We start from the raw sequence: 26,882 nt of genomic DNA, 5'->3' as shown, positions 1-26,882 counted from the left end.
GATGTTAAAAATAAAAAAATGTGTAGTTCAGTATGAAGAACACCCCCTTTTGTAACCAGCCGGCTTGTAGGTTGAGCTTTGGCTCCCTCAAGTGGTTGGTGATGCTGTTGCAGCTCCTTCTGACAGGTCCTTCTGCACCTCTCTCAAGGTTCTTCCTGGTTCGGTGGCAGCAGCGCACTGTGTGTAATGAAACCAGGTGTCACCTTTCCCTTCGAGCCTGACAGCGTGGGAGGTCCGCTCTGTTATGCGGTAAGGGCCTGTCCAGCGAGGCTCAGCCCACTTTCTCTTTGTGACTTTCAGGAGGACGTAGTCCATTCCAGGTGTAGCCGCCTCTTTCAGCTCTTGCTGGTTTCTTTCAGCGACCTGTGAGGAATACTGGGCAACAAAACTGCGGAGCATGTTATAATATGTCCTCGGATCGAGGTCTGAATCAGCTTTATCCGACATTAACAGGCGAGAGGAGGGGCCAGGAAAAGGCCTGCCATGCTCCAACTCAAATGGAGTGTAACCAGAGGTTTGATTTACTGAGCATCTTATGGACATTAATGCAAGAGGCAATGCCTTAACCCAATCTAATTTGGTCTGTGCACAGATTTTAGCCAATTTAGTTTTTAGAGTTTGATTCATCCTTTCCACTTTCCCCTGGGACTGGGGGTGGTAAACTGAGCCAAACTTATGTTTCAAACCTAATGCGGCTTCAACCCTCTGCAGATCGTGGTTCCTGAAATGTGAACCATTGTCCGACCTTATGACCTCGGGAAACCCATGCTGTGGTATATAATGATTAATCAGACACTTCACCACAGTTCTACTGTTTTCACTTGCTGTCGGCCAGGCTTCTGGCCAACCTGAAAATGCATCCACAGCCACCAGCAGGTACCTGTAACCACCCACTCTGTCCACCATGTCTGTGTAATCAATGATTATTTCTTTCCCTGGGCAAAGTGGGATGGGGAAGTACCCTGCTATTGGCTTGAAGGCGGGCTTGATTCCAAATTGGTTGCACTCCTTACAGGTTTTAACCATGTATTTTGTCATGTCTTTTAGATAAGGGTGCCACCAGACGGCTAAGTTCCTCATCATTTGTGCAGGTCCCACATGCCCCACTCCATGTGCCTCTTCCATTGCTGTCTGTCTGACCCCTGGCGGTAGAATGGGCCTTCCATCTGGGCTACGCCAGACATCTGTGTTTGTGGCCCCTCTTGTTACCCATAATGATTTTTCCTGGGGGCTGGCTTTGTCCTGTAACTCTCTGATTGTGGCTAGGCCTAGTTGTATGGGTGGTCTTTCTGGAGGGGGTGTGGCTTCTGGGTCCATTACCATAATCAGGGAGGGTAAGTAACCAGCTGTCTGCTTAGCTACTAAGTCGGCCTGTTTGTTACCTAATGCCACTAAATCCAATCCGGCACTGTGTCCTTTGCATTTTACCACTGCCACCTTAACAGGTAACAACAGTGCTTCCGCTAATTCCCTCATTTCCATCTCATGTTTAATAGGCTTTCCGCTGGCTGTCAAAAAACCAGCTCTTAGCCACTGCTTGAGCTCCACATGCACTGCTCCCACAGCATAAGCTGAATCACTGTATATATTCACTTTCTGTCCCTTTCCCATCCTTAAGGCTTCAATCACCGCTCTCAGTTCAGCTCTCTGTGCAGACTGTTGTCCTGTCAACTGCTCTGCTTTCACTGTTCTCCATCTCATGTCTGTCTGTTCCACTATTGCCCATGCAGCCTTCAACATTCCACTTTCAGTTCTGAAACAACATCCATCTGTGAACCAATCTTTTTCTGCATCCATTAGAGGTTCTGCCTGCAAATCTGGCCTGATTTTCTCCTGTACCTGCACAACCTCTTCACACATATGTGGTTCTCCTGATCCCATGTGATCAGCCATGTTTATGCCTTCATGTGAGTAGGTGATGTGTGGTGCTTCCAAAATGGTACTGAGGCGTCTCTGCCTGAGTGAAGTGAGTGTGAAGGCCTGTGAGGAGACGTAGGCCACCACACTGTGTGATGTCAAAATTTTTAGTGGGTGGTTCATCACTATGTGTGCTGTTTTCTGAATGATTTTTGCAAGTCCAGAAACGTGTTGTGTGCACGGTGGGTGGCGTTTTTCAGTGTTGTCAAGCATTACGCTTACATATGTCAACACTTTTCTCTCTCCCCCTTTTTTCTGGAACAGGATACCATTGATATGGGTTCCAGTTCCAGAAACATCAAGATGAAAAGGCAAAGCATAATCTGGCACAGCAAGGTCAGAGGCGACAGAAAGCTGTTGTTTTAACTTTATAAACGCCTGTTCTGTTTCTGTAGTCCATGAGAGGGGAGCAGAGAGGTTTCTCATGCCTTGTTCATTTACCAAAGCGCGCAAAGGGGAAGTAAGGCCAACATAGTCTGGGACATAGGTCCTGCTGTAACCAGTCAGGCCCAAAAATGACAACATGTCTTTTACAGTTAGAGGTTTTGGATGGTGCAAAATGGAGTTCCTGTGTTCTGGGGACAAGGAAATACCGGACTGTGAGACCATGCGGCCTAGAAAAGAAACCTGTTTTCTTGCAATCTGTAGTTTGGTTTTGCTCACTTTAAAACCTGTGTTGGCCAGGTGTTGAAGTACCACTCTGGTGGCCTCCAAACAGATGTCAGCCGTGGGGGCAGACAGCAAAAGGTCATCCACATATTGTATTAACATACAGTCAGATGGTAGTGGGCTGGTTTGTAAAAGTTCTTTCAAACACTGATTAAACAGTCCTGGGGAGAGGGCAAATCCCTGTGGTAAGCGAGTGTAACGCCATTGTCGGCCTCTAAATGTAAATGAGAAAATGTCACGCAGTGACTCACGAAGTGGGAGGCAGAAAAAGGCATTAGCCAAGTCAATGCAGGTGAACCAGGCATGAGATGGTGGGAGGTTGGACAAGGCAACATAAGGATTAGGCACAGGCAAAGTAGGAGTGCCAAGTAAGGCATTAATCCTTCTCAAATCATGTGCCATTCTGAACTTCCCCGTGCCTTTTTTCTCAACGGGTAGGATGGGCGTGTTCCACTTAGAGCAGGAGGGCTCCAAGACACCGGCAGTGACCAAACCAGAAATTGTTTCTGCAATCCCAGCCTCAGCCTCCGGTCTGTGTGGGTACTGAGGCTGCCACAAAGGGGTAGCAGATGACAGTTGAAAAGAGACTGGCTCCACATCAACTAAACCTACATCTGTGGGTCCAAGGGACCACAAACAATCTGGAAGAGAGTCGAGTAAAGGCGCAGCATCACAGTGGTCTGTGTGTTCTCTTCCATGTGACCCGCTGACCACTCCATGTTGCAGTGTTGAGGAATTAAAGCAATCATTTAAAATTTGGTATGTCTTGGTAGATGGAGAAAACAAAACCTGTGGGAGTTTTGTAGGTGTCCAGTCAGTGGCCGCAAGGGAACGTTTAACCATTCCACCCAGCTCCTTAGCCTGGTGTCCAGGATGTAAGGCCAGTGACACATGGGGAGCTGCCTCATCAGACATCATGTACCACTGTAATTGATCTGTTGTAAGAGTAACCGCTGCTGCCACTCCCTCCGGTGCCGCAAAAATGCACGACATGTTTAAAGACCAAGCCCGCCCCTCACACTGCTCTTGGAACATGTGCTGGTACCAGGTGGTGTCATGCCTGTCATAAAACAGTGTAACATGAGGTGGGTCAGGGGGAGGGACATAAGGATGTAGGAGTGAGAGCCACGGCCGCCATTGCTGAAAAGCAGTACAAACTCCTGGTTCAGCAGGTGTTTCAACTTCCAATAATGCCCAGTAGATGTCAGCAGAGTCCGCCAAACAGGAGGAGGGTTGCAGCAGAAACTGACCACCTCCCTCTGGCCCATCAGAACAGGGAAGCACAACCCCAGTAGGGAGAGTCACAGTTAGGCCTTGTGAAGAGCAGAGTATTGTGGCTCCTAATTTAATCAACAAGTCTCTTCCCAGTAAATTCACAGGCGCCTGTTTTGAACAAACATAGCTGTGTAACAAAGTCTGATCTCCAACCGTTGTGGGGAGGGGCACGGTGTAAGGCAGAGTTTTAGGTTCCCCAGATATGCCCACCACTGTAATCACTGTGTCAGTAAGTCTTTCACGAGCAACATCCTTAATGGTGGAGTACGTAGCTCCAGTGTCCACTAAAAAGCTGCTTCTTCTTCTATCTACAGTTATGGACAGCATAGGGTCCGCCGTTGTCCCTTCACCGTCCTGGGCAGTCTGTGGGGTGTCCTATAGCTGGGGACCACCCTCGTAGTACTCCCACCCCATCACAGGCATCTGTGGGGCCGGGGGCACTTCAACTAAAGCACCACGAGGTCCACCTCTGTGGCCAGGATGCTGATAGGGCCCACCACGGGCTCCCCTGCCTCTTCCAGCAGCCGGGTTCAAAGGGCACGCTTTAGCCCAGTGTCCAGGTTGTCCACACCGGAAACAAACATACATCTGGCCTCCCCTACCACCTCCCATCTGACCCCTTCCCCTGAAACCACCTCTGTTTCCTCCAAATGGGGAACCTCTCTGCCCATAAGGGGCCGGGGAGTGATAAGCACCATACTGGGGGGGCTGTGGATCAGTTGGCCATGGGTTCGGATACAAATCAGGGGCAACTGGACCAGGAGGGGGAGCCGCAGCGGCCACAAGCTGCTTTTTAGGCTTGTCACCTTTTCCACCCAGGTCGTTTTTAGCTTTCTGCAGCTGAACCTTCAACAGTTGCAACTGTAAATCTTCGACGCTCTCCGCTTTATCATCAGACTTAATCTGCACTTTGTTAAGATTAAAAATCAAATGTTTCTTCCAGATTGCAAAGTCACAGTCCTGCAAATCAGGATTATCCTCCATTTTCTGGCTTACTGACTCCGGAATGCCCCTCAGCACCGCCCTTCTAAACCACATGCTCTGTGAACAAGTCCTACTGGGGTGATGACCTGTATGGTTCACCCAGTCTTCAACAGCCTGATTTAGATAATGGGTGGGATTTTGCTTTCCCTCCCATTTAAATTTCTGTAAGGTGCCTTGATTTTTGGGTGGGAATTGTTTGCGCAGGGCCGGTCCAATAAACCTCAAGGCCTGCATTAGTGGCACCTCGTTCTCATGCGTGGTAGTACCCGCATTTTGTTCCAGGTCCGCTGCCTGAGATCGGGATGTGCACCTAGTTATAATAGCTCTAAAATCTCCCAGTGCAAGGTCCTGTCCAGCTGTGTATTTATCCAAACCAGCCAACCAGGCATTCCCTCCCTCCATTATGTCAGGGAGTTTGTCCACTAGGGCCTGGACATCTCCGAATGAATAAGGTTGATATACTGGTCTACGTTGCGCTTTAGTCTGGACCAGGGGAAACATGCCTGGAGGCTGAGGCACAGGGCCCTTAGATCTAGTCTGATATCTTAAACTGGGAGGGGTAGAGGGGGGTGTATTGTTAAGGTCACTGAGTTCATCATCAGTATCCTCAGTTTTTCCCCCGCCTGGTGGGGTAGCAGTGTCAGCAAAAACGTGGGCTAAACTCATCTGTGTTTCCGGATCCTGACGGCCCACCAAAGACATGGTAACTGTGACATTTGGTGAAGTGCCAGGCTCAGTTTTTGCAGTAGCGGTCAGATCTCCTTTAACAGCGACAGGAGTGCTGGCAAAGGGGTTGGACCGGGAAAGAGGGGCTGACGCAACACGATTATTCACCTGGACCACTGACCTATGTTCATTTAAGCAGCTGCGTAATGCTGCTTCTAGATCAGTTAATTGTTGTTCAGTGGGTTCCTGTCTGTTCATTCGAACCGCAAATGGTGCGCTCGCAAATGGGTCAGTTAGGCCCTCAGATCCGGTTCCAAAACAATGGGACATGGAAGAGGGGGCTCTACTACTAGCTGAGGGTGTCGCCGACAGAGAGGAGCTTCCTGGGCAAAAATGCTTGGTATCTATGGGAGTTGGAGCTACGGGCGGTTCTTCTCCAATAGTCATTATTCCACCAGAGATATTAAGTACCGGATATATGCCTGCTGAGGGAGGAGTTGAGGCAGAATAGGGAGGTGGCTGAGACCTATTTTTCTTCATGTGTGGTTTTGCAGTTTCCCATAAACACACCCAGTGATTAAATTTAGCTTTGCGGCCTGCGTGCTTATCTGCTTCCTTTCTGTGTCTCACCCCGCTCATCACACCTGCACCTGCTGCTGCTGAGTTGGCTTCTTCCTCTTTCTCTTTTGCCTGCATAGCCTTATTCTGCCAGATTATTCCCCAGTTACCACTACTCCCCTCGTCCTTTCCCTTTTCTTTCATTAACCTTTCAGCTGTTTTCCTCAATGACTCTTTCTGCTTTTTTGCTTCTTTGGGCTGGTGTGTGGAGTTGATGACTGTCTCAACACATGTTAATTGTTCTCCCAATGTGCTAAGAATAACACCGGGACCCCAACCATCATCATTAGTTTCTCGATCTAATTCTCCATCCATTTTACTGTCAATGGAGGAGTGTTCTTTTATTGATTTTAAAGGAGAATTTGGGCCAGCTGGGTTTCTGCCTCTGTTAGGCACTAACAGCTGGGGCGCTGCTTTAAAGGTGAGTCAGCACTGAAATATCCCTTCAGGTGTTACCAAGCTTCTACCAAACCGGAGTCTGGCGGGTAACCTTGCCTAGAGCTTCCTGATAGGGGTGCTAGTTGGTTGTCACCTTGTTCACACGTCTCATTCACACTTCATACATTACCTGCAGTCACTCATTACCCTCCTTATGTATGTAATAAATGTGTAAAAAAAAAAAAATTCTATGTGTGGTGTATTATTTTAACCAAAAGAGGAACCTAGTTCCTTTAATTGTGTAATCTGTGAACAACGGAGAACCAAACTGTCCTGCCCAGTGTTCCACAGCAAGCATTCAGCGTGTATTTATGTGTGTCCAATATCAAACAGAACATCAAAACATTTAAAACACTAAAATCATCGGGGTTTTAAGAAGAGATCCGTTTTCTCCTATTGATCAAAGGGACCCCTCCTTTGGACTCCAACCAGTACTTCTCCTTTTTAAGTTTTAGAGGATCTTTTCTAATAAAGTCCTCTGGGCCTTCCTAACCCTTCTGTAGTTTAGAGAATATTACTAAAAAATATTCTCAAGGCCTTTAACCTTTTAATTTGTTTAGAAAGGCGTTACTAATAAACCCTTTCAAGGTCCCAGACCTGCACTGAGGTATTTATCCGACACCGGAGAGCAACCCGTCGGCTGTAACCGTGGTCAGACCTCAGTTCACTCTTATCTTTATTCACTTATTCACTTATTTCTTATTCACTTATCTCTTATTCACTTGTCTGATTCTCAACAAGCCTTAAGTAAGCCAGACAATTTTGGTTATGAATTACTAGGAGTTTGGACACTAAGTATTTTTATAATGTTCAATATAGCAGAAATAAAAGGTCTGCTTACCTTGTTTTTGTGTGCACACAGCTTTTGTCCAAACTCCGTTCACTCAGACCACGGCTGATGTCCTCCCATCCGTTCCAGTTGCCCTGGAGCGGATCCTGTTCCGTGACGCCAATTGAAGGATTTAAAAAAAACAACAACAGCAATAGAATAATATTAAACACAAAGTGGACCCGTCATCCTTCATTAAATAGGTTCTTTTAGATGTTAAGGAGGAATTGACTTAACCAGGCTGGCGGAGAATGAAGACAACCGGACACCTGCTGCAGATGGGGAATCAGTGAACTTTTATTGAGACAGAGACAACCTCTCAACACAGCTCACATCAGGAGATTCCTAATATTTGCTGTGAGGATGGGTATATATTCTCTAAAACTTACAGGAGGGGGTTGTGAGGAAAGTGCTGCATTAGCAGAAAAACAACTCCATAAAAGGAAAGCGGCCTTGGGTGTTCTAGTCTCTTCGCTTGCAGATATCTTTCACCTGCAGGGTGAGGCGATCGCTTCTTATCGCTCTCAAGGCCAAAGTCGTGAGCACATTTTTATTACACAGTTGCACAGTAACTTTAAAGCTGAACAATATTTAAAGCTGAATAATGTTTGATCAGATTATATTTTCTTCAGTCTTCAGACAACAATTCTGATGGCTAAAGAACCAAATGGGACAGGCAGAAAAAAAAAAGGAAAAGGTGGATGTGGAACAGATGATGAGCATCTGGTTCCTGCACTAAAGTTTCATTATTGTTATCATTTTTTTTTTTGTAATTCTATTTAGAGTAGCGCTTGAACATGTCAGTTGATTTCAAGACACAATCTCATCCGGCTGCTCAACGAGCTGCTGTGGCCCACACTATGGGTTCAGTCCTTCAGGCCAAGCATTGGGTGGATACTAGAGGTGGGAATCACCATATATCCCACGATACGATATTATCACGATACTTAACGCACGATACGATATTATTGCAAAATTTAAAAATATTTTGCGATATTCAGATTCTGTACATGAAGGTAAACGTTATTAATATTCATTTTATCTAATATCAAAGTCTCACACTCAGTCTTTCTCTCATTTCAGTTTTATTGTTGACATACTGAACGGTTTGTATTACAGTCTAGTCCAACTTAACTGAATGCAACCATCTGGTACAATTATAGCTATTCTGAACTATGCAATATGAAAACTATGCAGCCCCTTCAGCAACTGAAGAATTTGAAAGTAAATTAAAACAAAATATAATTTTACATTAAATAAAAAAGTTTTAAACTTAATTAAAATAAAACATGTCTTAAATTAAAATAAGTAAACTGTCATGTTTATTGCTGCCAAAAAACAAGTTAAACACATTTGGACAGTGTCAGGATTCTTGCTCAGAAAAAGGATCAACATGCTCTGAAGTCAGAGTTCCAGTCCACAAAACTTTTTTTGTAACAAAATATCGATTTCTGCTGTCCCTGTATCGATACATTATTAGCAAACAAAATATCACGATACTACACAGTATCGATTTTTTCCCCCACCCCTAGTGGATACCATACTAAATCTTGAGTTTCGGCCTTTGCACTGCTCTGTAAACAAAGGGAAACGTTAAAAAAAAAAAAAAAGTTCAGCTTTAGACCACCAGAGTGGTTACATTTTCTAAACTCCTTTGACAAGCTTTCAAATCCCTGTTTGAGGGTAAAAGCTTGGTTTTACAGTTAAGGTTACAAAACCGGTTCAGGTCAGGGAGAAGGTGAAAGTTTATCAGATATTTTGTGATGGTTAAACTTAAGTCTTAGGAATGCACCGATGTCAATGAGTGGCCTCACAAAGACAGCCAAGGCTTTCCTCCCCACATCTGTCGAGATAGGATAAGAATGTATGCTTTAACTGAAAACTTGAGGTGACAAATCTTACAGATGTGGAGGTTTATTTTTTGCATACCCTGGTTTACTCCTGCAAACCTTGTTTAAACATTTACATAAAATGTTTTATGATTTTTTTGGTTTACATTATAGTTACGCAGAAAATTATAAAGAAAATTAAAGAGCATAATATTTGACAGAAATTGTGGAGACACCGTACAGAAAACGTGTTTCCTCACCCTGCTCACGCCGTTTGATCTGCTGGATTTGGTCCACAGTGCTCTTGAGGATGTGGCACTTTTCGGGCTTAACGCTGAGACTGGCAATGTCGCCCATGTTGGATGACAACAGCTCCGCCAGCTCCTCGATGTAGCGGCACTCCAGCTCCCGTCTCCGCTTCTCCGCACTGCAGAAACAGACCCGACAAAGACTCAAAGCGAAGTTCACATTAAAACAGCTGTTTTTAAATCAGTACTACTTTTCTGGGTGATTTTTCAGTACTTATCTGATTTTAAAAACATCAGAAAACTGATTCTCTAGCACTAATGAAACTATATTTGTTTTGATTTTGACATTTTTAACCATGAAAGCCGTGACATTTACTTTAAAGTGAGAAAGAAAAGCAGCAAAACCTGTGTTAGGGAAAATGTTCTAAAACACTTCTTCAGTAAAGACTCAGAGAAGAGAAACACACAGAGTTCTTGCTAGCAAGGGCAGCTCCCTACTGAGAGACTCGCACTAAGAAACTGCCCCGGTCTTTATTTATACTTCAGTGTGTGTGTGTGTGTGTGTGTGTGTGTGTGCGTGTGTCCTGCTGATCAAAGGGTCATAAAAGCACAAAAGGTACATCCTTGGTCAGGAAAGGGTAGTCTCCCCCTCACCCTAAATAACATGGTGAGGAAGTCCAGCAGTTCATCTATATGTAAAGAAGCACTTAAACTAAAACAGACATAGCTACGTTAATCCTGCCATAAAACAATAAAACAAGGTACGACCTCTCCCATGCTCCCAGGATGTGGGGGTGCATTCCTGGGGTGCACGCCAAGCCTGCAGCCTGCTAGAGATCACACACAATTGATTATATGCCTCTAAGTATACATGGTTGAATATTTCCTAATACAAATAACTACATGCAGTATTCTACCATATGCAAACTTATATCACTAAAAGATTATACTGACTACTAAATACAATTTTCCATTGACAACCTGACATGTTAAAAATTAATCAATTCACTGTTTCTGCTTGGCAAAAGTTACATTTAAATTACATTGTACTTGAAGTACATTGTCCTAAACTAATCAATATGGCCAAGTATATAAGGAAAACTTTAGAACACTTTAGTAATAAGGCATTACTATATCACCATGTTTAGTAATGTAATCAATAAGGATGAACTTTGTGTCAGCCATAGTATTACTAGCCTAACTTTCTGTTGATGTCAGTGGTCAACATTTACCTCGTTGTGAATATAAAAGTTTAAAGATGTCATGAAGAGCTTTAAAAAACTTTAAGAAGATGTGATTATTATTGTTGTTGTTATTATTATTATTATTATTATCATTATCATCTCTTTTTAAAATGCAGACTTTTTAAATGTGTACATGGCAGCAAAAAGTATTGGCATTTTTTTTTTAAAGATTATGACAAGAGAAGAAAAAAAATCAATTACTGATGGATTAATGGATACTGTCATGAGATTTTTAACATATATAAGTTTATTTACTACTGTTTACTATAAGCTCATATTGATGTGTTCATATATTTCACAAATATGCTGTGCTTTTTCACTTTTGTGCACACTGACATTTTAACTCTGTAAATAAAGAGCTATCGCCTGCACTCGGTGTGAGTGTCTCCTGAGAGCCGCTCACCCGTGCACGTTGCTATTTTAACAGAACTTGTCTGAGTGTCATTATTTCACCTGAATAATGTCTTGTTAATAAATAAAGTTAACCACGGACAGATACATATGAGAACACACTAGGGCTGCCACGATTAGTCGACTAGTCACGATTACGTCGACTATTAAAATCGTCGACGACTAATTTAATAGTCGACCCGTCGTTTGAAGCTTTGTAAGATCCCAAAAGACGCAGGAATGAGTAGTAGGATTTAAGAGTGTAATAACGGACTGAAACAGAAGATGGCAGCACTGCATGTACAAGGATGCCAGCTGCCCTTAAACCCCGAAGAAGAAGAAGCTGTGTCCCAGAATTCATAGCGCAGCCCTGCTCAGTTTCCAACAATGGCGGCAGCTAGTTAGTTTTAATATTACTCTTATTATTCTTTCTGGGTCACAAAATAAATGTTTAACATATTTTCAGGCGAGAATGTAGCTGTGTAAGCCTCAAATATCTGCTCAGTTTATCAAGACACCACATATTTTCAAAAGCGCGCCAACGTTTTCGGAGACATCTGTTACCCACTAGCTCGATAGCTAGCCGGGGGCAAGGTCACTAGAGCCGTGAGAACAGCAGACTCCCGGCAAATCGTTTACAAACCCACCGCCGTCTTTCGCTACTCAGGTTAAACATGATATATAAGTCACTTAGATAACTGAAAAATGTTATTGTTTGGCTTTTTTTTTAGTATTTTATTTGTTCCTGAGTAAATCGGTTTGGCTGAGATTAAAGGTATAGTTTTTACACAGCTGAATAAACGTCAAGCAGACAGCTGATTATCAGAAGTGTGAGATGCTCGAGAATTTACTCCGGTGTCCTGTTATATTTTAGATAGCAAGGAGTTTATTAAACTTCACCGAAACAATCTGCAGATTTCATTAAAATTTAATAAACTGTCATCTTGTCTTTTTAGTTAGCACCTTAAACACTTAAAGCTGTAAGCTAATGATAGTTATATAAGAGCAGATGCTGCTGGTGCAATAAGCTGTACGTTTTATGCCCAATGGATTTGATTAGTCGACTAATCGCAAAAATAATCGGTGACTAGTCGACTATCAAAATAATCGTTTGTGGCAGCCCTATGTTGCAGCTTTAAGGCAGGGATGACTCCTGGAGTTGCTTTCTCACTGCATATGCTTTATTTCACAATCAGATCATAACAAAAACATACAGCAGCTCCTCTCCAACTCCTAGCCCTTTGCTGCGGTGGAAAAAGAACGACTCCAATCCCCTTCAGGGAACATACGTACAAAAGAGTTTTCCTGACACACCAATGGGGCGTTCAATGCCATCTTGTAAATATGAGTACTCTGGCAGAATAACAGTTCAAATGAAAAATACACCAGAACAAACAAGCAAACAAAAAAGAAGTGTGGGGTACCTTTGAACCAATGAACAAAGTATAACAATTTATACTTTTTAACATAACCCGGCCCCGTCAATATGTGTATCTCTCACACCTAGAACACAGACATTCTTTAAACAAAATCACCCATGATGTACAAGCAATTATCAGCACCCCTCCAGAAGCAGAAGAGAAAACTATAATTGTCCCTGTAGGCTAAATATGCAGTTATTACACAATAATGAGTGACTCGAACCGTTGGTTGTGACTGACAGCAATAGAGACAAAGAAACAAACAGAAAGCTGGTTGGACCCAACACAATGTGCTCAGACACATTACACAGGAGATCCAGCAGAGTAACGTCGATTGCAATGAAAGAGAAACACATGATCTTTAAAGGAGCACAAATTAGACTGTTGGAAGGCTGGTGATATATTTAAAGCACAAATCACATTTTATTGATAGCAGCATTATTGAATAAATAAAGTAGACTAAGTTTTGTTTATTTTTTGTTTGTGATAAAGTTGTATGAAAGAGTTAGGATAGAAAGTGTTACACAAGTTATTTGAATGTTGCTATTTAAACTATTTTGTACATTTTGTAAAGCATCTCGTACCTCTGCTTTATTGCTGTTGATGCCAAAGAAACATACATCAATACATACATCTACATTCAATGCTGGCATTTACAACTTTTAAGGTGATTTTAGACCTTGTGATTATTATATTTTTAATGTTTTTCCTCCCTCAGTTAAAAAAAATGCTGTTGCTATTTAAGCCCTTGTAAATACGACATTTGTGGAGGGGTCTTCGATGACAGTTATGTGAAGATGTTATGGGAAAAGGAGGGAGGGATGTGTATTTCTAGGGAAGAATGGACTCAGATGTGGGAATGGCAATGGAGGAGTACTTCCTCCAAAAGCTGGAGGGAGTTCGGATGGAAAACTCTGATAAGGTTCTTTATCACTCCATGTCAAAAGGCTCACTATGATGGGAATCCTCCCGTGTGCTGGAGAAACTGTGGATACCAAGGAGCCCATCACACCCATATTATGTGGGACTGTCCTGTGCTACGGACTTACTGGAAAGACATTCATGGTATATTACAAGGCATTTTTAACTGTACATTCCCTCAGGATATGAAGACAATTTTTTTTGGCTGTATACCGCAGAACTGGTCCAAAAATGACATATGTCTGTTAAGAGCTTTATTGGTTGCAAGTAAGAAATATATAACAAAGAAATGGTCCTCGCAAGACATACCGACTTTGTCATTATGGTGGGAAATTACGTTAGAGATATATAGGATGGAGGAAGTAACAGCTCATGTTAATGACAGGATGGCCTGGTTCCATCTGTGTTGGGATAAGTGGGTCCAATACGTTAATACCTATAAACCGAATTTTCTCTTTAAAGCTTGAAACCACCAATTTAGTTAATTTGCTTACTCCCGACAGAGCTTTCTCCTTTTATTTTATATACCGTATATATAATTTTTTTTCCTTTTTTTCTCTCTCTTTCTTTCTCACTGTCTTTCTTCCTTCTCGTTTTGTTTCGTTTTTCTCTTGTAAACTGTGTTAATTAATGCCTGTAATCATCTTTGTGAGGTAATATTGTAGAAATAAAGAATATAAAAAAAAAAAAAGTAAATACGACATTTGACATTTTTGTAATTTTCAATTAATGCAGATTAAAATAAAATTAGCTTAAATCGAATCTGAATCATGCTTTCAGCTCTGACCTTTGGTTTCAGTGTTAATATATTTGTAATGCATTTTACCATGGTGTTGCTTTTTTGCAATCAAATTGATTTATTTATACTTTTTAACACTGCTTATTTATAAAAAAAAAAGATTGTTTTTTTTAAAAACAAAACAAAACAAACAAAACAACAGCCAGTTAAATTTAAGTAAATGGTTATAGATTAAACTGTGAAAGTAAATTCATGATCCTCTTTTTTCCTGCATTGGCTTTTTATCCACCTGTGGCATTTTTCTATAATATTGAAATTGGACAAAAATCAAAAGAAAATAAATAAATTAAGATTCTTCTCTTTTAACCTTTTGCGCAGCCTGGTGTTAAAATTTATTCTTGAGTTCCAGTGATTTCATTTCTAACGGACGAGAAACAGCAAGGTATGTGGCAGCAAGAAGAGCGTATATGTGACTGTGCGTATGTGAAACGACAACAGCAAAAGTAGGTCAGTGCATTGGCCAGCCAGAAAACACAGGCGTGGTGACCGAGGGAAGGGTGAGGAGGGGGAGGACGCTGCTGTGTGAAATGAGCGGGTAAGTGGATGAGTGTAGCTGCTGGAGAAATGCTAGCTGGGCTGTTACATCACCTATCGGCCTTATAGATTTACACATACAGTACATGGAGAACTTTCACTCCTACACGCCCCACTTAAACTTATACTGACCTAAAGTCAAATCTATACTTTAAACTTTATCTCAGGTTTCTAATTACTTCTATTTAATTAGGACTTTTTGGTCAAATGTACTTTGTTTGGAGTAGCAAAAATGTTTGGTATATAACTTGGTATCTTGGTATATACATATACAAATATACATGTATATTGTTTTTTACATTTATATCTTTATAGTGATTTGTTTTTCCTTCGGGAGTATATAGACATAAATCACTTTAATATCACTAACAAATAAATAATAATTGTGATAAATAAATTAAAACAACAAAATATTTGGCACAGGGAAGTCAGCACTTGACAGGCTGTCTGTGGGATGTTATTTCACTTTTTGTTGCCGATGTTTAATCACTGACACCGCAATCACACTAGAGACCGGTTGGTGATCCCCTGGCAACCTCCAGTTGTTAGTGACAAATGTGGGTTCCTTAACCACTTGGATGTTACTAGGTGAAACTGGTCACAAACATAGCACTGCACCGAAAACCTTCTTGTGCTCGCTTTGGTTGCTAGCAGATTGCTCCAGTTACTGGAGTTTGGTGGACCACACCAAGTTGTCTCCAATACGAATTTCACTGATTACCACGAATTAGAGATGGACCGATCCGATATTACGCATCGGTCCGACACTGACCTAAATTACTGGATCGGATATCGAAGAGAAATAAAAAATGTAATCAGATCCATTAAATATCACAAAATCATTTAACAAAACTTGCGACATGGCATAACTCAGCTCATAACCTTAGCACGTCGGAGCAGCATGCGTCACGTGATAGAGCGGCTGTGGCGTGCGAGACCTGTCGGTGGTCTGGTTGAGTATTTAGTATTTATTTATTTATTGTCATTGTCAAGAACAATGAAATTGCGTTTGGGGCTTCCATACAACCCAAAAAAAAGAAGAAAATAATAAATACCCCTTAAAACCCAAGTGTACATATTTAACCCAGTGTGACTCCAATGCAATAAGACAATCCTTAGCAATAATGTTCGTAGAAATTCAGACAAAGACCTGAGAAACATGACAAAATACAACAATGCAACCCATTCAATATTATTGTACTGTGAGATATGATATCAGATATGATAGTTATCTATTTAAGAAAGGGGGGGGGGGGGGGGGGGCAGGAGGGGGAAGAGAATAAAGATATGATGCACCAATGCAGACCAGTTCATTGCTATTAAGAAGTTGGATATGGTTATTGTCCGTGAGAGGGGGGCAGAGAGTTCAGGAGCCTCACAGCCTGTGGATACAGGCTGTTGGCCAGTCTGGATGTTCTGGCCTGTATAGACCTGTACCTTCTCCCTGAGGGCAGCAGATGGAAAAGGTGGCGCGCAGGGTGATGTTGGTCCCGCAGGATACTGTGCACCCTCCTCAGACAGCGAGTGGGGAAGATATTACTGATCTCTGGCAGACTTGTTCCAATAATTCTGCCAGCTTCCTTCACCACCCGCTGGAGTGCTTGCTGATCGGCCTTGGTGCAGCTGGGGAACCACACTAGAAATCCATACGTCAGAACGCTGCTGATGGCACAGTTGTAGAAGTTCAACATCAGAGATCTGGGAATGTGTGCGCTCCGCAGTCTCCTCAGGTAGTAGAGGCGCTGTTGGGCCTTCCGTACAACTGAGGTGATATGGTTGCCCCAGGACAGGTCCTCGGTCACAGTTACCCCCAAGAATTTAAAACTGCTCACCCTCTCCACCGCCTCACTGCCAATGAAGAGAGGCAGATGGTTGTTATGGCCCCTCTTCCGGAAATCTACAATGATCTCCTTGGTCTTTTTGGTGTTTAAGACCAAATTATTGTCGTGGCACCATGACTCTAGTTGTTGCACCTCTGTCCTATAGTTTGTCTCATCATTGTTGGATATAAGTCCGAGCACTGTAGTGTCATCTGCAAACTTAACAATGAGATTGGACGCGCAGGAGGAAATACAGTCATGGGTGAAGAGAGTGTATAGCAGAGGGCTCAGAACACACCCCTGAGGGGCACCGGTGTTGACCACAAGGGTGGAAGAGGTGTTCTTACCCACTCTGACACTCTGTCTACGGTTAGTGAGGAAGTCCACAATCCAGTTGCACAGAGAGGAGTTAAGTCCCAGTTGGTGGAGTTTGGGACGTAGTTTGTATGGCCGGATGGTATTAAAAGCCGAGCTGTAGTCTACAAAGAGGAGCCGTGCATAGGTGTTCCTGTGTTCCAAGTGCTTCAGTAATGTGTGCAGCACTGTGGCGATCGCATCCTCGGTTGACCGGTTCTCCCTGTATGCAAACTGGTGCGAGTCCAGGGATGGTGGAAAAGCAGCTCTGATGTGTTTAATGACCAGTCTCTCCAGGCATTTGGCGGGAATGGGGGTGAGTGCCACAGGTCTGAAATCGTTCAGACATGTGACATTTGACTGTTTTGGGATGGGAACGATGGTTGCTGCTTTGAAACAGGATGGTACCAGTGAACAGGACAACGAGGTGTTATATATAGAGGTGAAGACGTCCGCCAGGTCTTTTAGCACCCGGCCCAGCACTCCATCCGGCCCGGCCGCCTTCCTGGTGTTAATGCTCCGGAACACACGCCTCAGCTCATGAGTGCTCAGGACCGGAGCAGGGTCGGTTGAGGGGAGAGGGGACAGGACAGGGTCGGTGTTCTCCCTGTCAAAACGGGCATAAAAGAGATTTAGATCCTCAGCCAGAGTAGAACTGTCGGCTGAGGGTGATGGTGTTCTTCTTTTGTAGTCCATTTGTAGTCCATTACCATTGGAGTTTCTCCAATGGTAATAAAAGTGAATGCGGTAATAATGCAGCTGCCTTTCATGCTTTCTGTTGTAAGATAAAGACTCTACAATAATATTACATCACATTGGTGTTTTGGCCACCACCATGATTATTTTTGGAGCCAAAATTGACCAGATTTAAGAAGAGAGTGAAGTTATCTGCCAACACTAACACACTTCTTTAGCAGCCATAGCCATGAAGAACGTGCACACAGCAGCAGATATCGGCTAGTTGATGCTAAGTAAACGTAACTGAAAGAAAACACTAGAATTTCATTCAACAAATTGAATAAAAGAACTTCTTAGATGTAATTAGTTTAAAATGCTGTAAAAGACACAGCAAGCAAAATCGAGAGGTTCAGATCAGTGATTAAAGTTGGTGTTTCTTCCATGCCTGAAATGTCTGGTAGGAGGCAAACAGCAGGTATCAACTTGTTCCTTTTGAAATGTGGAGGAAAAGCAGCTCCTCACTTTATTTCTAAGAAAGAGGTCTTAGACGCCACCGTTTGGAGGAAGCTCTTTTCCGGTGCTTATATCCCCGGTCTTCTTTCTTATGAGCGTAGATGACATCTAAAAAGTTCACAGAATTTGAACGTACAGCTAACAGAGTTTAATTACAAACAAAAACATTTAAAGCCTGTACTTAGAACTGTTTTGAGTGTTTCTTGAACTCCTCTATGTGGGGATTACTTGATGTGTTTTGTTTACATTAATTCTGCTCCATCAGACTCCTGAGCGTCAGCGTCCAACTCCACCCCGGGATGGAGTGCGGACTCGAGCTGCGAGCCCACGACGCATTGGTGGAGAAAGCCGCTACCTGCTGCCGTCCCGCATCCACCGTGCCTCTGATCCCGGCCTGCCACCAGGTATTACAGCTCCCAGAATGCTTTGGAACAGCAGTTTTTTGTTTTACCTCGAGGGTTTCTCCCAATGTTTCTACCAGTGTATTATCAGCCTGCCTGGCTGTGGTGGGGCGTGGTCTGCGGTGCCGTGCAGGGAGGGCGGACGTACCTGCACGGCATCCTTAATCACGCCCGCCTAGTTAAAAACACGGGGACTCAGGGGTTTGGGTGTGTAGTGGTGAGATGTAAATAAAGATGGCGCTGAATGATACTCCGTGGTCCCGCCGTGCCTTATTCTCGCCACACTGGCCTTAACAGGGGATTTTTAAAGCCTTCTTTAGGCAAAAGGTATCAATAAGTTGAAAGAGGGGTTAAAAAATGAAGCAGATGTTATCATATCATTTCACATGTTCAGCTGGTATGTCCATTAATCAAGTATGTCAAAACTGTTCATTGCCGTATAAAAACAAGTTTAATTAAAGTTGTTTGATGTTCTCCTGCTGATTCTCAGTGAAACACCTTTGCTGTGTTCCAGTCATTGATACACTGCGACTCTTATCCCCACAGAGATGGTCATGCTCCCACCAGCCGCTGCTGTTGACGGGTACAGCCATCCTCCCCCACTGTCCAGGCTGCTGTCCCCGCAGTCTGGGTCAGGACAGGTGCCTCCTGGTCAGGTGTCACACCTGCAGATGTCTCCTCTGCTTCACCCACTGGTGGGACAGCACATCTTGTCTGTCAGACAGTTCAGCAAGGAGCAGGTACGCCGAAGAAGATGAAACACACTCTGGGAATGCTGACAGGTTTGAAACAAGATCTCGGGTCTGAACAAAAGCTTATTTTTGTGTCCTTCGTTTGTTTCAGATCTCACACCTGTTCAATGTTGCTCACACTTTACGTTTGATGGTTCAGAAGGAACGAAGCCTGGAAATACTCAAGGTATCTCCTAAACGTGCCTCATGTTACTGCACTATTCACTAATTTCAGTTATGTGCTGTTACAATGGTGGATGTTCGTATCAAACATGACCAAAGTTATAGAATGATGAGGTACCTTAAAGTAATCCCTCATTCCTCATGCCTTCCTGTTCAGGGTAAAGTAATGGCCTCCATATTCTATGAGGTCAGCACTCGCACCAGCAGTTCCTTCGCAGCGGCCATGCAGCGTTTGGGCGGCTCCGTCGTCCATTCCAGCGAGGCCACTTCCTCCTCGCTGAAGGGAGAATCGCTGGCGGACTCTGTCCAGATCATGAGTGGCTACGCTGACGTCCTCGTGCTGCGTCACCCAACACCTGGAGCTGTAGAGGTGGATTTTAGATGGATACTTTTTTTTATTAAAAGTTTTCTTTACGTAAAAGAAAATAAACACTAATTGGTCATGAAAGTAACTGCAGCAGCACCCTGTTGTGTGTTTTTTGATGCTTGTTTAGTTTGAAGATGAGTTTTTAATATCTTACGCACGTGACTCCTCCTTCTCCTCAGAGCGCGTCCCGTCAGTGCCGTAAGCCGCTGATCAATGCTGGCGACGGTGTCGGGGAGCATCCCACTCAGGCCCTGTTGGACGTCTTCACCATCAGAGAGGAGCTGGGAACGGTCAACGGCATGACGGTGAGCGACATGATTCCTTTTTAATTTAATCTTCAGCCAGAATAAAACTTTACATGAAAACATGTTAAAACTGTGGCGTCTGTCAGATAACGATGGTTGGAGATCTGAAACATGGCCGAACGGTTCATTCCCTCGCCAAACTGCTGACCCAGTACCGCATCACTCTGCGTTACGTGGCTCCCAAAAACCTCCACATGCCAGCAGAGATCGTCAGCTACGTGGCCTCAAAGGGCATCAAACAGGTGAGGACTAAACATGGTTACACAGCAAAGAGGAGTTTTCACAAATATGTACTAAAAACTGCTAATTTTTAAAAAACATGTTTGTTTGCAGGAGGAGTTTGACAGCATCGAGGAGGCTCTGCCTGACACCGACGTCCTCTACATGACGAGGATCCAGAAGGAGAGGTTTGCATCTGAGGAGGAGTACAAAGCCGTAAGTTTCATTTCACCGACTGGTTTTATTTTGTGACACAGATACTTGCATATACTCACAGCACATCTGTAGTTAGGCCTGGTGCTTCCTGCCTCATGCTGGCCCGGTAATCGTTTTTGATATCGTTCAGTTGGTCTCATGGTGACATTTTCCCTAATCCACTATTCTGCACTGCAAACTCCACTGACTCCATCTGGTGAAGCTGGGGTTTGTCTGCATTTGGAGTTCATCTTTAGTGGAAAGCAGCTGATTTGTTCAGTTATTCGTCACAAAGTTCTTTCCAAATGAAATATTTCTAGAGGCAAAACTATTAAATAGAATTGTCTTAAGAAAACAAGAAGATATGCGAGAAAGAAGGCGTTCCCTCACCCCTCTACAGATGTAAGCGTGTGGGGAAATATGGAAGTGGAACCCTTTAGCTAAGCATTCATAGGTGCAGACAGAACCAATCAGCTCAGGTCTCATGTGAATGGATGATCCCGGAGTATTTTTGATCTTTAACTGTGACTCTGTTGTTTCTCTCAGTGTTTTGGTCAGTTCGTCCTCACTCCTCACATCATGACTGGAGCCAAACAGAAGATGGTGGTGATGCACCCGCTGCCCAGAGTCAATGAAATCAGGTGAGACGCGCTCAGTCAAATGTCTGACAACAATATCAGTTCCAGCTGTGTTGTTTAAATGTTGCTTGAGCCCTTAAATGGGCTGCAGAAATGTAACGTTTTGTGTACAATGTCTAATTTCAGTACGATTTCTTTTAACTAACTTAAATTTGAACTGAATTTTATTTTAAACCCACCTTACATTATTTGCTATTGTGTTGATTAAGTGGACTAATGATCTGTTTCTCTTTATTTCTCTCAGTGTGGAGGTGGACACAGACCCGAGGGCGGCATATTTCCGTCAGGCGGAGAATGGCATGTACATCCGAATGGCCCTGCTGGCCACCGTACTGGGCCGATAACTCAGTGTGTGTCACAGGCTGGGTCTCTGACCCAGCGCTCTGAGTTCATTTTGTATTTGTCTCATTTTAGATATGTGATTAGTTTGTGTCATTCCTATTTAGCTTTAGTTAAGGAAAGGCAGTTATTAATTATTGTTTCCTTGGTTTCTATGTTTGAGTTCTTGTATCGTTCATCACGTGTTAGGTCTGTTAAGCTTGTGTTGTCATGTCTAGTTTCAGTGTTTCCTGTTTTATTTTGAAGGAGTCGTGTGTTCTTTGTTCATTGTATTTAGTTTCACTTCCCCCGTCCTGTCATTAGGTTCATGTCAGTCAGCTGTTCCTCCATGTGTTCCCACTTCCCCTAATCACCTCCTGTGTATTTAAGTCCTGTGTTTTCAGTGTGTCATTGTCAGATCGTCTGCTTTGTTTGCAAGCCAAGAAGTTGCGTCAAGTCTCCTCGCGTCAAGTCCATGTTCCTGTTGTAGGTTTTAAGCTAATTTAGCTCACCCAGTTTAGTTTATTGTTAGCCTTGCATTTTGCCTTTTGTTTCCGTCTGCATTTGGGTCCACCCTTCACTCTACACACAATCAGCCCTGCTGATTGTGACAGTGTGCTGCTTCTTTGTCCTACAAACTGTCAGAGAAACAAAAATGTATCTTTTCTGAAATCTATACATTTCTCATTTCCTGCCCCCGAGGGGTGCAAGTAGGTTTAAATACTAGATTTAATACGGAGTTAAAGTTTATAACATGCTGCTGTAACACAGAACTTTTTTTTTCTCCAGTCACACAAATGTTTACTTGTTTTCTTTCCTGCTGTATTTCAAGATTCCTTTATTTTTACATGTCTTAAAACCATTAACATAATTAAAATATAGAACCAGAATCTGTCTTGTTTGAAATGGTTAAGAGATGATCAGTGTTTGTGCATCGATGAGCCAAATCGAGGAGCAAAGGGAAGAAATAGGAAGTGGGTGCTACTATCGATGTCTTTTATTTATTTATTTATATATATATATATATATATATATATATATATATATATATATGTATACATATATATATATATATATATAAAATTTGCAGCTGCTGCATCTGATTAATGATGTTTAAAGGGACCAATGAGGATGTCAAAGAAGATAAATCCTGAATGCATTTTTACGTTTAGACCAATTTACTGGACCAGCTTCATCAGATGTTTGTTTGGGTTGGCACAGTCCTCTGAAAACCAGCAATGGTGGTTTACGCCTTGAGGTTTTTCAAAAGAAAATTTCTAACAAAATACAGAGAAAAAAATATTTTTACTACACCAAACAATCCGATTGATATTTTGTTTTAAAATGAGCAAAAGCAAAACTAAGTGTCTCTAATATATTTCTAGGTTACCGGAAAACCTTCATCATTCCAGCTCTACATGAGTATAATGGTACGATACGGCTTACTGCACATGTTTGTATCATGATTTCAGTCTGTTTCAGAGTCGTGACATCCTTGGTTGTATGAAATGGTTGTTTCCCTTTCTTCAAATGTGTTGCATTAACTGCAAGTGGAAACGCACAAATATCCTCAGAGCACAGTCTTTGATGGTTTTGGGGTAATCTCTGTAACTATCAGTAATTTCTTACACTGTTGACAAACTTTTTTTAAAATCAAAATCCAAACGGATGTTTGTAAAGTGTCGAACGACTTCTGTGTCATGTGGAGAAATAAATAATGAAAAAGGATGTTTCTCTTTGTGGTTGATTTCATTTAATACCCACAAATTATTTCAGAATTTTTAGTAACATAATTTAATGTCTTGTTTGGATCTTGTCGTTGTAGTTACGGATGATTGGTTGTGAGCTCATCCTGACTCAGTACTGGCAAAGGTCATGTCTAAATTGGCCACTTGATTAAGAACAAGTTTCTCACTATGTAAATTATTTTAATACTTCAAAGCTCATTTAACAGCTCAAGGATCCACAAAGGTTTATATCTTCAGTATTGTAGTTAGACTAATGGAAATTGAAAAAAATGGCCATTGGTTTGTCAATGAGTTTTGCAACTAAACTGATTTCGCTTCAGGATGCATCTAAAATGCATTCAGGCTGGCTGTGTGGTGTCGTGGAAAAGTGGTACGTGCAAAAACCTTTTTTTGTCTGTCTTTGAGGGTGGGGGAAGACGCTTAATGTTTTTTGTAAGTATGACTAATGTACACACACACACACACACAAGAACAACAACATAGAAGAAGAAGAGGGGTATAGTTTACTACACGTCATAAAAACACAATCAATTATCTTCCAACTGCATCTTTCTGTTCTGACTTTAGAGTCCTTGTTTGTTTACTGAACCGTACTTTGGAGTCATACTGTTGTGATACTGGGGAGGAAAGGGTAAGGTGTGAGAGACTAAACCCTCACACACAAAACTTCAAAAATCATGTGTCATTGTAGATAAACTGATCTACAATGTGTTAGTAAAGAGTGACTTGCACTGCAAATTTGTTAAACCATTGCTTAACGGGCCATTAAGCAATGGTTTTAACAAATCTCCTTTAACATTCACAGTGACTAAACCAGCTGTCTTACCAGCTGTTATATTCTTTAAACTTAAAATAAACCCCTGAAATTAGAGTTTGGTGTTTTAAGTCACCTATTAAAAAACACGAGTGAACACTTCTTTCTCTCAGCAGCATTACTGAAGTGACATTTTGATGATGCTTCATATCACAGTCTTTATGATGGAAAAAAACATGCAGATGTCTGCACTGCCACTGTCATGAAAATGTCCAGAGCCAGGGTTCAAGCTTCCTCTTCAGTTATCATTGATCATTAATATGGAGGCCATAGAGCGTGCGCAGTGGGGACCGCGTGGCCCGGAAGTGCCGCTTTTTCGGATGAGCGAACGCGCGTGCATCAGTGTGCATGTGTGCGTCCTCGTACGTGCAAAAGGTGCCCTTTCTGGCCATCACTGATGGAGGTGTGGGGGGCATACCTCCCACCCCCAAAGGTGCCCCTTATATTCTTCTATTGTTAAAATATGTTATGAATACATAGAATAAAGACATTTTCCATCACAGTGTTATTGCTCATCAAGTCAAGCTGTTAAACCAAGAGGGTATTTAGAAGTTCTTTGAGAAAATTCTTATACGTATCAGAGCTTTTCTATTGGGATAACAGAGACTTACAGAACGTCAGGTGGTTTTCATGCTAGTTGTAATAGTGAGAAGAGATTAGTAGTATAACTTTGTAATAAAAAATAATATTAATAAACAAATGGCTTACAAATATGAATGTTTATTTATGTGCAGAAATAAAATGGAAAACAGCAGACTTAAAAATTGCTCATATTAAAATGTAACGAAAACAAAATTGAGAACTGAATGTGGAAGGAACTAAACAAAACTTAAAGAAGAAACCCGAATCACAAGATCCAACAAATGATCAGGGAAAGATAAAGGAGGACAGGACTTTATATACATCGAGGACTAGTTGAGGTTTAGGATAAACACAGATGAAGACAATATGGGCAGATTGAGAAATAACAAAATAAAAAGTAGGAGTAATGTGAGACATGAAAGAAAAGTAAACTTCAAAGTAAAACAGGAAATAAAAAACTGAAGCTAAATTAAAGTGAACAGCAAGTGTTAGCAGGGTTTAAATTACATTTAACCTCCACATGTCTTCTGCTGAACTAACCAGGAACAACTTTTTGTTGTTAAGTTGCAAATATGTTAATAATGTACAAATGTTAGCAGAAATGTTTTTGTAAAATATAAATGTATAACTATATCTTTAATATCTATACCAGGCTTATGTGGGTACATTTAGATATTCACACTTCAATCAATCAATCAGAACTTTATTTGTCACATGCAAGTTGCCCTCCAGTGATCACATTCTGGAAACACACTGGTCTGATTTCATAAAGAAAATAAAGTTTCTATTTACATTTATTTATATAGTTTTAATGGAGGATATAAAGACGTGCTTCTGGATTTGAAACCAAATGTTTGTTATAATAATGGTATCTATCTAATAGTTTATGATAATTAGCACGTCGCTATCAATCTGTTGCATGCAAACACAAAATTAGTCTTTAACTTAAATGCGAGTCCTTTTTGTCAACTTGAACTATGTGACTGGGAAACTGAGAGTAGAGTAGAGGCTGCTGGGATCAGCAGTGGCTGCAGCAGAAGAGGAATGAGCCTTCACAGTGCTGTAGGTCACTGCATCACCTTCATCATCACCACGAACCTGGAAAAGTGACATAACACTGTGACCCTGAAGTGGATAAGCGGTTCGATGGAAGTAGTGGAAGGGCGCTTAGAGATCACATGCTTCTGTGTTCAATACATTATTTTTACTTTCAAAGAAATTGTGGATCAAATATGATGGATTCTTTGTTTGCCCATGCTCAGCCTCTCCACCAACGTCTATGAAGTTCTGTTTTGCAGTTAACAAGTCGCCCATCAAATGTTTTGTAGTTACTCACATGATTGCTGCAGGAGGACTCAGTTAACTATGCTCACATCAGCATAAACAATCCATAAAAACTCTGCATGGTGTAATAGCTGATGTATAGCCCTTGACCTTCAGAGAGGGTTGTGCTCTCTGTGAGCTCTCGTTACTGATGTTACTGAGTAAATAAATACATAAATATAAATATAGTAGATAAATAAATAATACACAAAGACAAAACCTTACCTGAACTTTATTCGTGGTCTTGGTGTAGCTGATGGTAGCGTAGGAAACTTCAGGATCTGCCTACACAGTGAAGACGAGAAGATACATGGACAACAATGATGAGATGATTATAATTATTCTACGTAACATTAATCTGTCATCTGTTATTATTGTTATTATTATCATCATTATTATTATTGTTGTAGCTTATAATAGAAGGTGATCACATGTGGGGTATGAAATGCTTTTTGTTTCAGTCCTTGTGACAGTGGAGCTGAATCAGTCTGTTAGAGAAGATGGCCAGATGTGGATGCCCAGATACTTGTACCTCCTCCACCACATCAACATACTGCATATGTTTATTATCTTCAGCTTATCTTTATCAGGGTCACAGAGGAGCTGGAGCCTATCCCAGCTATCAGAGGGCGAGAGGAGGGGTACAACCCAGAGAGGTCGCCAGTCTTTCGCAGGGGAAACAGAGACAGACAGACAATAATATCCTCCCAGGATAAACACTGGTTATGTAGCCATCATCTTCCTTCTGAAGTCATTCACCATCTGTCTGGCCTTCTTCACATCCAGAAGCAGATCATCCCTCCCAGACCACTCCTCAAAATCATTCACTAGTGCTCTGAGCTGTTACAATTAGTAATACTTCAAACCACTGTATAATTGTCAGAGTGTAGGTGTAGGTGAGTTGGGTGGCA

General features: G+C 42.1%; 1 protein-coding gene across 1 annotated transcript; it reads right to left on the bottom strand.

The window, feature by feature from the left end:
• Window positions 1-1,697: 1,697 nt before the first annotated feature.
• Window positions 1,698-8,021, bottom strand: LOC143412666 (uncharacterized). The gene is made up of 2 exons (XM_076874107.1): window positions 7,634-8,021; window positions 1,698-7,503 (listed from the first exon to the last, which is right to left on the bottom strand). Exon 2 carries the CDS (start codon window positions 6,442-6,444, stop codon window positions 4,237-4,239), a length of 2,208 nt encoding a protein of 735 aa, XP_076730222.1. The 5' UTR covers window positions 6,445-7,503; window positions 7,634-8,021; the 3' UTR covers window positions 1,698-4,236.
• Between the last annotated feature and the right edge of the window lie 18,861 nt (window positions 8,022-26,882).

The sequence above is a fragment of the Maylandia zebra genome, linkage group LG15 (assembly GCF_041146795.1).
Source record: "Maylandia zebra isolate NMK-2024a linkage group LG15, Mzebra_GT3a, whole genome shotgun sequence".
In the NCBI taxonomy this organism is placed as follows: Eukaryota; Metazoa; Chordata; class Actinopteri; order Cichliformes; family Cichlidae; genus Maylandia; species Maylandia zebra.
Note: the sequence above shows the minus strand (reverse complement) of the source record. Positions and strands in the feature narration are given on the sequence as shown.